Here is a 12,499-nt window from a genome sequence, read left to right as displayed (position 1 = left end):
CATTACAGGAAAAACAAGAATTTAGATATTTAAACTGAATTTTATGTTAACTGCAAATTGATTTTTGTTAAGATCCAGCATATCATCAAAGGAAACTTTAAAAATTATATATTGATGCATACTAAGTTTCAAATCCTGAACCACACAACCCTGACATATATTTTGCACTTCTAACTCTGTGTCTGTATCTGGCATTGGGTAGTTCCTGATCTCTCTACACACAGTTTACCCTGAAGCCCTGCTATCAACCCCCCCCAAATTTATCCCAAATATACCCACATTCTCCTGATTTTTCATTCAGATGCCATCAGCATATTATACAACTCTACTTTTCCTAAATTTCCAATGCTCCTGAATACATAAACACTTCAACACCTGTGCCTCTCACCTGTCAAAACTGTTATTCTTTTTTGTAGAAAGCACTGAATAGGTGCAATACTTCTACCAATTTTTTTTTTCCTTAAAGGAGAGAAATTCATAGTTACTACAGGAAATTCTGTATTTCATTACTTGCACACTTGAATTCTGAAGCACTGTGTTGCCTACTTTTGTTTCAGGCAGATAACAAGATGAATCTTTATTTCACGATCTTTAAAAATAACTATGGAATGATTTTCATGATAATTTAGCTACTTCAGTGGTTAGTTTGTTCCATATTGTTTCAAAGTATTTGTGTACTGTCAAATATATTTTTGAACGGGCATTTTCAAGAAGAGCTTTTTATGTAACTATGTTTCATGTTATTCTTCAAATTACAGAACAGCTCTTCCTTTCACAGGATTACAGAACTAAATGAATAGCATTGCAGTACATTTCTTCTTCCTACATTTCAAATGAACTGTTCCAATCTGTGCAGAAAAGATTTGTTTCTTTCCCACAATAAGGCAAAGAATTGACTGACACATACAATTACGATAATGCAGAAATGTTTTCAGGATTGGAGTACACATTCAGAAAAACATTAATGCAGACTCTATCAATATTTCCACTTGGTGGAAATCACACAGATTGGAAACATGCAGTGGCTCTTTACTGTAAAGCATCTTACCTGTGCCGGCGTATTTGTCAGTCATGTTGATATCAATATCCAGTTTTAAAGTCAGCATAGTCCTAATGACATCATCACTGCCTTTGCCAGCTGCCCACATGAAGGACGTTCTTCCCTCAAGATCTGAGTCATCTTTTACAGAAGGATGTTTCAAAAATACTTCAACTGTTTCCTGAAAAGACATACTGTTGGAATTAACATTAAAAGGAATCTGCAACAACAAGAAACCATTGTCTCATGTAGCTGTTTATGAAGCAAATCAAAGCTTCGTTTTTCTTTTTATGTTGATAAAGAGTAACTGCTTAACAGCAGTTACTATATCTTCTGCTATGCCTTTTCCCTCGCCAATGATCATAGTGCATCCCTTAACTATGATTTTTACACTGTCATTTAACACTTTTTTTCTTTTCAGTGTCAAATACGATGTGTTCATCACAAGGAAGCAGAAGACACCGCAGTCTCTGTGAAGAAAGCGATGGGAAAAATATCATGGGTTTATCCAAACACGACTGTGATACTGTGATGAAAAAAATTACAGAATCCTTTAGGCTGGAAAAGACCTCTGAGATCATCGAGTCCAACTATGACCCAAAACCAGCGTGTCAACTACACCATGGCACTGAGTGCTACCTCCAATCTTTCCTTAAATACCTAGAGGGACAATGACTCCACCACCTCCCTGGGCAGCCCATTCCAGCATTCCATCAGCCTATCTGTGATGGGACTCCTTCGACATCCAACCTAAACCTGAAAATAATGTTCTTTCAAAATATTTTCCCAATATCTTTTTTTCTCTCCAATTATAAATACAACTGCACATGCAAATATTTTACTTTGCCTTTCTCTAATATTTTGACTGTTATAAAAAATAGGGGGGGTCAACATAGACATATTTCCTCATGTTTAATAACATCATCAGGTTACTAATTACTGAAATACTATATTTCAAAAAATATTAAGGAAATCTTTACACCTGAGTCCAGTCTTTCCACTGTAACTGTTAAACTAAAATCTCAAATCAAGGACAAGAATAATTATTTCTTTAAATGCTATGTTTATGTTAAGCTGTCAGCAAACTTGTTCAACCTGCTGCTGGATTCTTAATGAGTCACCCAGGAAAGGAAGGGAGAGAAAATCACAACTATTAGAAAATGACTAAAAAGGAAGATTTTCCCTTTTCTATCTAATGCCTTAAAAGGCCATGTATGTAACAACTGGGAAACATCTGATATGAGTCACTGGTAGCCTAGCTAATAAAAACCTGAAAAAAACCCAGGTTTCATTACTTTACTTTATATTTTACTATTAATACTATCTTAGCCTTTCCTCTCTGTGACCCCACAATAGCTCTATCCCTACTCTTGCCAGGACAAGAATTTCCTGGCTATAACAAACTAAATTCTTTTAATCATGAAGGTGTTTGAATGCCTAAGTACCATTGATCAATTTGGATTTGTTTTTCCAAATAGTACTACTTTGTTTTTCGAAATAGTACTACTTACTATTTCATCCCTCTAAAGAAATAGGAAATGTCTCATTTATCTTATGCTACTGATCTAGGATGCTTACAGCTTTGTGAATTTAGGTCTGAACTACCAGTTTATTGTGAAAAGGTCCAGCCAGTAGCAGGGAGAGATGGAAGCATAAAGCTTTCCACACAAACCCAGCATGAGTTTATATCTCTGTGTTCTCACACTGACCACCACTACACCTCAGACACAAACAGCCTCTCATTAGGCCAGAAACTCAGCACCCTCCCAGGGCTGTGCCCTGCTGGAAATCCTGCAGAGTGAAAAGCACTGCAAAGGCTGCACTTCTTCAATACTGAGGCAAACAGTCTAAAAAATACAAATATTTTATTTTTCCGCTAAGTTTTGGCAAAGCAGCGCTTCTTTCAATGGCTCTTTCTTTCCTACAGCTTTTAATTGGAAAAAGTAGAAGAAAATCCCACAGTACTATAGGCATTATTTTCCAAAATGAAGTTACCACAACTTGAAAACAAAACAAAATTTAATTACACCAGGATAACTAACAAATCAGGAAATAGAAGTATCAATCAATTTAATTCTACATGTATTTTGTTATGAAAGATCACAGGTATTCTAACACTACTATAAAAAGTGAAGGAAACAACATAAAAAACAACAAATCTGAAAAATAACAGTAAAGGAGAGAGCTAAACATTAAACATTTAATTCTGTGCTATCAGGAAACTGAAAAATACTACATATTATTTTTGAATATTTAAAAATAAGACAGGGGTATCCACATTTCATTTACTAGATCAATCTATATAAATACATGAATGGAAACGACATTGTTTTGAACATCTCTGGGAAAATACAGGAAAAAAAAACTTTAGTCCTGCATACTAAAATCAATATGAAGGGAGCATCTTAGCTCAGTTGGTTAGAGCATGGTATTAATAATATCTAGGTTCAATCCCTGTTTGGGCCATTCACTTAAGAGCTGGACTTGATGATCCTTGTGGGTCCCTTCCCACTCAAAATATTCTGTGATCTGGAAATAAAGATTTTCTGATTTTCCTTCACACATGAAGTTCAAAAACCTAAATAGCAGTGTTTCTTGGGACATCCTTAGGATACCCAAGACATCCAAATTTGGGTGGTTATACTGGGTAATATCTTTGCTTCTAGAACTTTTCCTGTCTATAGTAAGTAGGGATAAGTTAGTTTTAAGGAACAAATTCTTCACATAAATTAAGTGCTGGCTAAATCTCTTCAGTCTTTAAAAAACCTAAAAATGTCACATTACAGTAAGTAACCCACAGAGAAACAAAGCAAAGAACAAGATACCAAAGCAAATAAAACTGAAAGCCATGCAAACATTTACTGTAAACACAAAAAGAACAAACTTTCTTCTCGTTAGGGACTAAGAAACATCACATTTTAACTGAGAAAAAACACACCTAACCCAAGTTGGGCAGACTGAATAGAACTGAAGAGAACGATGTGGCTCTCAAACCATGAGATGCTACTGCCATAAGAAACATGAATGTATCTCCACTCAGTTGTTTGACCATGTATATGGAGTGCAGTGGTGGGAATTACTCAATGATATGCATGTAAAGGAGACAAAAAGGCAAATAGTGGTGCTCAGAAAAAACTGGACCGGTGAAAACAGACTCCAGACATAATTTAGGCAGGGGCTGTGGAGGACATCACCAGCTAAAAGAGGCCTGCAGATCTGAATGAAACTCTCCTGTGTGATTTTTCATGTAAGATGGGAAACAATACATTCATTGTAAGCACACAAGATTGCAAAAGAATGTCTGATTCCGCTGCGTACTTCACTTCCCCTTAAAACACAGATGATATCACAGTTTGGCTGGCTGATGGGATCAAAAGGCAGCAACATAATGAAGATGTTTCATTTAACTGAATCAAGCCCAGAAAAAGACAACCAGTACGAAAAATCTTTTTAGGAATACACCAATATAGAAAAGAAAAAAAAAACAAAACAAGATAAATACGAGTCTAACTCAAACATGAAAGAAAGGCTTTTACAACACAAATATTTAAATACGTGAGTTAGGCCCAAATTGTACACAGCCCTAAATCGACAAAAAACAGCATTGACAAAAAATTCTCTAAAGTGAAGAGTACACAGAGAAATATGTTTCAATAAAAGTCTGAAGTTAAAAAACATCTGGATGGTCTTAGTAAGACCATCTCCAAAAAAAACCCCACCAATGCCCCAGAACTCACTCGGGAGCAAAAATATTGATTGGTCTGTTCCCTCTTTCAATACTACTTCTAATTTGTTAACTTGAATTGTTCTCAGGGGCATTTAAATTTTCCTTTTTTGTTCCTTGTTAACATGTAGGTATGCAAAAAAGACCCAAATTATTATCCCTGCTAAGAAAATGTTGCAACGTGGACTACATAATTATTACATTAATTAGGCAGAAAATAACTCTTTCTACAAAGGGAGGGTATGAAAACTGAGAGAGGTAAAGGAGCTTAAGAAAAGCTTTCTTAATTTCCACTGCTTGAGAACTACTTCTGCAACATCTGTGACTGGCAATCATTGAAGTGCTGAGTTTTTTACTTGGCTCTACTGTATCTAATTTCGCTCTGGAAAAAAAAATTACCTATTATACCAAAGTATAAGAATTAAGCTGTCTGAGAAACCAATGTTCTTTGCTGTTTGAGTTTAAAAAATATTTCTAAAAATTTAAAAAATGTAGTGCTCCTGAAGAATTATGGCAAAAGGTACTCAACTCTTTAGCTGTGCTACATGAGACAACAGTTCATTCATAATGCCAAATATCCTTAAATTAATTACCTTCTTGAAGGCAAAGACTGGTTTGACTGGTCCTGCAGCAGCTGTGCAAATATTCCTACAGGTCGTCTTACTCTAGATACCTTATAACTGCTTAGACTTCATTATAATGAGCCCTAAAACCTGAAAGCACTGTGAAACAGTAGGTGCCATTCTGCTTTCTGTCGAAGTAACTGAATCACTATTGTGTTTTGTGATGCAAAGATACAGCTCAAAGGGCCTTTTTTTTTTGTACAGAAAGTTAGTTTTTGTGCATCTATCTTTTAATAGTTTGAAATTAACTACATTTGTATCAGATTGCATAGGAGAACTCTGAATTAACTCATGCCAACAACACTGTGTTTACATGATTTCAAAAACAACTCAAACACTTGGCTAAACTATAAAACTTTCAGCAAAATATGTTTACTTCACATTTAGGGTACGTTCTACTCACAGCAAAGTTGCTCTGCGCTGCATAATGTAGAGGTGTTGCACCTTGACTATCAGATGGGATAGTTCCAAACTTATTTCTTTCTAGTAAGAGATGGACAATCTGTGCATGACCTGAGAAAAAGAATGTAATAAAACCAAATTTGTATCAAATCTTCAAGTCACTAAAAAGCTTAGTTAAAAAAAAGGTAAAAAAAAACCACCGCTGACAAATGAAAAACCTAAACTCAAACAAAACAGAAGGAAATGAACAGACTTTCATAAATAGTCACACATTTGTGTTGTAGCTATTATAGTTTAAATGTAAGAGAGAAACATAAGACTTGATATTTGAACTATTAAGTCTGGCATGTACTTTATTCCCAGTAGTGGTCCAGTGCCCTACTCTGTATTGTCATATTTGGGGGGCATCTATAAATCAGAATGACTTATAAATACAAAATTTCTTTTAACAGAAATCACTAGAGCTTTTCCCTAAATAAAGAAACCAGCAGTAACTGGTCTGATAGCTATGATATTAAGTTCATAATGAAAGTGGTTGAATATTTCCAAAAAAGCTTATAATAACTCAATTGAGATGCTGCATTTGAGTGACAGGTCAGTCAGAAACAGTAAAGTGAGCATAGGCTGACGATGATGAGCATTTGTCCATCTGCATTAAAAGACAAGCTAAATCAATGTTGACAATTTCATCACACATCATATTGTTTTACAGAAATCAAGTGTAAATTCTTCACTTAGGTTTTATTTAACCAAAATGTCATCCAAGAATGTATAGCAGAATCAGAGGCTAGTCTACTACCAGCTGCTATAAACAAGCTCACACACACAACTCCTTCATAAAAACAGATCAAAATATTTTCAGATTAAAATTACAACACTTTTGGAGAATGGGTAAACATATTCATTTCACAGACAGGAAAACAAAGACAATTACAGTATATTGCCACTAAAACCAACCAGTCCATTCTTGTTCCATGACTTGTTCCTGTTGGCATATGCAGCTCACAGAGTATCTTAATGATTTGGTATTTCAAGCAATACTATAAAACCACTCTGATTTTACAGGTGAAAACCTCAAGTACCTCATATGTCAGAAAAGCAATCGATTTTGCAGCTTGTTACTTTTGCACAGTTGTCTTGAATCACTTTATTCTAAATGAAAAGGTAGGTAAACCTTGCTGCTAGCAGTAGATTATTTTTAATGAAAACACCAACAGTTACAGAATGAAGCTGTGATACAGCTCTGCTCTTTAAAACCTAAGACATGGAGGACTAGGCAAGCTCTCTTTTGTGAAATGGCACTTTGAGACCTTATATGTACAGAAGTATCAGAAATGAGAGAAAATGGTAACTTGAGTCAAAAAGGATGAAGAGTTATGTGAGCATTTTTTCTTTCTAGGGGCCTTAGGGTGTACAGGAAGGTTCCTCTTTCTTGTTAGCCATTAAGAGAATGCTGGATACAGAACATCACATTATACTGTCCCTTCCTACAAAAAAAAAAAAAAAAAATTGCTATGCTAGTCCCACCTGAAGAGTATAAGATGTAAATTGAGGTTCACTGGAAGAAGTTACTTTGGAGTGAAATCCTAGCAGAAAAACTTTAGGAGCACCCAACCTGAAAAAAAAAGATTCCTGAACTTTCAGGACAGACAACTAGAAAAAGGGAATCTAACTCCATAATGAGAACAGGGTCTAGCTAAATTATCTACAAAAATAAGGCTTGAGGGAGTTAATAAAAAAATTGCATTGGATGCAACAGTAAAGAAATAGGTGTAAAGGTGGATCTCACTTGGTCATTAATGTAAGGATTAAAACTAATTTCCTGGGGTCAAGAACTGTCATTGCTGTTTTACTTTCATTTAGCAGAGATGTAACTGGTAAGACTTTTATCTACACAAAAAGAAAAGGTAAGAGGAGTAGCAATGCCCTTAAGATGCAGTCACATGCAATCCATCACATCTAAGAAAAGTTGTAGCAGCATCTTGGCATTGCTTTAAATTTCCTATTGTTAACCTATATAGTAACATCTCACTCTCTTTAAAACCTACATAGAACATTACCTTCAACTTAAAACTATAACCCTGAAAATTAATCATGATTTACTAACCAGAAATTCCCAAAGAGCATATGCCACCTAGAAACCTCATCAGGTTCACAAAATAGTCTGGAGGTCTTGGAATATCTTCCGTCTTTATTCTACAATGATTAGACAGTCCATTTTTCCAAAACTTCTCTCAAATACAATCAACTTCAAAATGAAATAAATTTTGCTTCTTGGACAGAACCAAAGTGATAATGACTATTTCTTTGGAAAGCTGATCCTATGACATTTAAAATGCTTCACAATTTCTCTGTTAAAATTCAATATCCTTACATATATACAAATTTGAGAACACCCCTCTTTTTTGTTTTAATAAACTTAATCAAATTACATGTATACTGCCACTGGAGTTGCAGTAACTCGCTCCAGTGAACATCTGATTCTGATTCTTATATTGGCATTCTTTGTCTGCAGTGTCCCAAAGGATCATTGGGATGAAGCCAGTTAAAAGAGGAGAGAGACTGTTTGAAGATTCTTTTATCCAATGGTTATTTTCTCCTCCTGAATGGAAATAGGAGGTAAATTTTCTAAATCATATTATTTTTGTATCTGTCATTTTACGGGTTGTGTTTCCCTGCATTTAGACTATTTACATTTAATCACGTTTTAACTTGTTTTGCAAGGATCCAGTTTTTGTAAATACAAATCAAAATTCAAATATGCAAGGTTACAATTTACAGAGTGTCTGAGTCTCAGGGTAACAATCTAAACAGAGAAGAACTCTATACAAATAAAACTCCTTGTCAGATCTGATTAGATTATCACAGCGTGTCTGATGAAGAGCTTATACTAGAAGTGTCAACTCTGCCATTTTTTGTTGTTTACTTGTGCTGGCATTATCAGAGTATCTGCATTTTCTTGGTGGGAATCTTCTTAAGCCCCTTATTTAGTTTGTGAAGGGTAGTTTAATAACAACTAGATAATATAATCATAAATCCACTTAACCAGGCAATACATCACAGTAGGCTGAAAGTGAGCATGTGACTCATGATGCCACCATCAACCACTCTGCATTGTGGAGCAGCTCAGCTCCCCCAGGCACCCTGCAAACACCATGTGACCATTTTACATATGGACCAAACAAGGGTACTAGCTTAAATCTCTTTATGAAATATTAGTCAAGTTATCTTTTCAGATAAAAAATAAACTCTGATCATTTCTTCATGCACTCCCATAGACTGTGTTGCTTTCATGCTGGGCTGCGCACACCCCACTTCAGACACCACTGTTCTAGAGCATCTGGCTTTTCTAACCTATGATCAAAGCTGCATATGCAAGAACAATCTCAATATACTCTAATTGAAATAATCAGCATATATAACCCGTTGAAGTGATGCATTGCACAATGCTTTGGAGAATCTGAAGCTAAAATAAGCAGTCTACACACAAACTTCTAATCCTAGTTGAGCAGAAACTCTTATTGCTCTAAGAGATTAGTTATCATACTGCCAGGCTGGAATTAAATAAAAATCAGAGACAAAGATTCAACAGTACAGTTAACTAATGGCTAAGTGACTTCAGCACTGTCCAGTTTACCAAGTAAGGCTGCCCAGTGGAGGGGAGTTCGAAACAAGTTGTCATAAGATGTCACGTTGCAGCCTTCATAGGAGGTCAGGACATCCACAACTGCTACATTCCCATCTGCAACAGCAAAATGAAGAGGCGTTCGTCCTTCATAGTCTTGCCAGTTCAGCAGAGATTCTGTAGGTGCAGCTTCCTTCAAAAATAAAAGAAACAACAAAATTTTAAGAATATTTAAATTTAAAAGAAAACCTTTACAATCTTTACAGGTGCTTTTTCAGAGAGATCCACTGTCCTTGTTCAGTAGAATGTGGCTCTATAACCAAATGCTTTTGCTACAGTATAGTATTTCTTTCAATATATATATATTGAAAGAAATACTTTCAAGTATTTCTAATGGAATGCTTTTTTATACTTAATTACTGTACAGGACCAGATTTCTGATACATACCTCATAGTTTTACAAGTCTGCTGTGCATGTGGTTGCTTAAACAGACCTTTAAAAGATTAACTCTGGCTCTTATGAAAATAACTAGAAATACTTACATGATTTACAAGTTGAAAATTACATATAAATATCTTCAGACTTTCTCCAACAACACTTCCATTTTTGCACAAGTTAATTTTATGACTTTTGCTATAATATTTTTCTAGTGTTTTATACCCCTAAAGTATTTCCAAAGGGGATGTCTAGCTGACAGGATAGAAGTGAGAGAGTACTTCTAATAATGCATCTACTTCTAATAGGCCTAATTTTGAATTTAAAAAGTCTTTTAAAGTTTCATGATTAGTCACTTGATCATGTAACACAGGCATTAATAAATACAACTTGACTTTTCATCACCTTTTCTCAAAAAATATGCTAAATTACTTTCACATAAGGTCCCTAGCTATGAAGTTTTTTATTGTGAAAATTTCATCTCTCAAATGTTTTTCTCTACAGGTTTCTCTTCATGACTTTCTTTTTCAGGCAGAAGAGTAGAACAGGTACAAATGAACATCATCTTAGCATCTGAGAGATCTTCAAATGGCAAATATCATAAACACCCATGAAACACAAACTTTAAACATCACTTTTCTGAAAAAAAGAGAGGTATTACTAAAAAAAGTGGTAAACAATAATACAGTAGAAACTCAGGAAGCAGGGCACTAAATATCTAGGGTAGAAGCAGATTGTCAAAGCAAGAATTTAAGTAAACCAGAGAGAGTGAATCTGCTTTTCTATCTCCAAGAATTCAGAACAAATCAGTTAAGTCATGGGAACCCTGTGCAGAATTAAAAGGGAATGTAGTCCTGAGATTTTTAACTTCCAACACTAGAGGGAATTTTAACCCATAATAAGTGAGAAAAGCAATCCTCCTAAAAATACAGAGCCACACTATATATCGCAATACATTTATGAATGAGGAGGAAGGAGTTGTGGTAAGTGAAGCTTGTTAACTGTTAAAGCAAGTTCCTGACCCCTTTCTCACTAAACTAACTGCAATCTTGCCTTTGGACTCCACTAGGTACACAAATTGGCTGTAGAATCACTTGCATTTGCATTACTTGATGTGTCGTAACTATTACGCAGAAAACAAATATCTAACATTGAGAACAATAAATCAAGAAGAAGAAAGGAAATTCCAGAATTATGGTTTCTATGCAAATACTAATTGACCAAATTTGTACAATCTATATTTTCTATGTAATGGATAAATAAATCCTCAAAGCCCTTCAAACACTTAGAGTCATATTCCACTATATTTTCTAAGTGCAAGCTGGCTAAGTTAATACAGCAGTAGTAGCTTCAACTCTGCAATGCTCTGATTCTTTGTTTCTTACAGTGCCAAGTTAAACCTCCTAACATTTGGTTCATGTAAGTTTTCTAGATGTAAGGAGCTACATACTTTGCACACTGTATGTAAATCACAGAATGGCTGGGGTTGGAAAGGATCTCTGGAGATCATCTAATCCAACCCCCTACTACAGCAGGTTCAACCACAGCAGGTTGCATGGAATTAAGTCCAGATGGGTTTCAAATATTTCCTGAGAAGAAGACTCCACAACCTCTCTAGGCATCTTGTTTCAGTGTTCAGTCACTTTCCATCTCAGTAAAGATGCTTTCCTTCATATCCAAATGGGAATTCCCTGTTTCAGTTTGTACCCATTGCCCCTTGTCCTGCTGCTGAGCACCAATGAAAAGCGTCTGGCTCTATCCTCTTGACATCCACACTTAAAGTATTTCTCATTGATAAGATCCCCTCTCAGTCTTTTCCAGGCTGACTGGTCCCAGCTCTCTCAGCCTTTCCTCATAAAAGAGATGCTCCAGACCCTTCCTCATCTTCATAGCACTTAGCTGGATCCTCCCCACTAACTCCTGCTCTTTCTTGAACTGGGGAGCCCAGAACCGGACACAGCATTTCAGATGCTGCCTAACTAGGCTTGATCCCTACGTTGATCCTCACTAGGTTGATAGATCACCTTCCTCAACCTGTTGGGAATGCTCTTCCTAATGCACCCCAGGGTACCAATGGCCTTCTTGGCCTGCAGGGCACACTGGTTCCTCATGGATGGCCTGTTGTGCCTCAGGAGCCCCAGGTCCTTCTACTGGTGCACAGAGTGATCCCTCCCCTCGTGCAGGACTCTCTATTTGCCCTTGTTGAGCTTAGATGAGACTCCTCTCTGCCCAACTCTCTGCCCAGTCCAGCTCCCACTGACTGGCAGCACACCACGGTGGTGTATCAGCCACCCCTGCCAGTTTTATATCCTCAGCAAACCTGCTGAGGGTACAGTCTTTCCCTTCATCCAGGTTATTAAAGAATAAATGGAAAAAGACTGGGCCTAGTACCGACCTCTGGGGAACACTTCTAGGTACAGGCCTGTAAGCAGGCTCTGTGCCACTGACCACAACTCTCTGAGCTCTGACATTCAGCCAGTCCTCAACCCATGTGCTGCCCACTCAGAGAACCCACCCTCCTTGAGCTCACCTATGACAATGATATGGGAGACAGAGTCAAAAGCTTTCCTGAAGTCAAGGTGGACAACACCCACTGATCTTCCCTCATCTACCCTGCCAGTCCTGCCATCACAGAAAGCTCTCTTACTGG

The 12,499-nt window shown here is 36.5% G+C and overlaps 1 protein-coding gene across 4 annotated transcripts in view; it reads right to left on the bottom strand.

Annotated features, from left to right (window-relative positions):
* INVS (inversin) overlaps positions 1-12,499 on the bottom strand; it is an 84,239-nt gene that overhangs the window by 26,738 nt on the left and 45,002 nt on the right. For all 4 annotated transcript variants that reach the window (XM_059855676.1, XM_059855702.1, XM_059855685.1 and 1 more), the window contains 3 exons: positions 9,426-9,606; positions 5,790-5,899; positions 1,049-1,220 (listed from right to left, as the gene is read on the bottom strand). In XM_059855676.1, the coding sequence (XP_059711659.1) occupies positions 1,049-1,220; positions 5,790-5,899; positions 9,426-9,606 (463 nt within the window). The remainder of the gene's footprint in view (positions 1-1,048; positions 1,221-5,789; positions 5,900-9,425; positions 9,607-12,499) is intronic.

This window comes from Haemorhous mexicanus, chromosome 1 (genome assembly GCF_027477595.1).
Source record: "Haemorhous mexicanus isolate bHaeMex1 chromosome 1, bHaeMex1.pri, whole genome shotgun sequence".
Classification (NCBI taxonomy): Eukaryota; Metazoa; Chordata; class Aves; order Passeriformes; family Fringillidae; genus Haemorhous; species Haemorhous mexicanus.
This window is presented reverse-complemented; position numbering and strand designations above follow the sequence as displayed.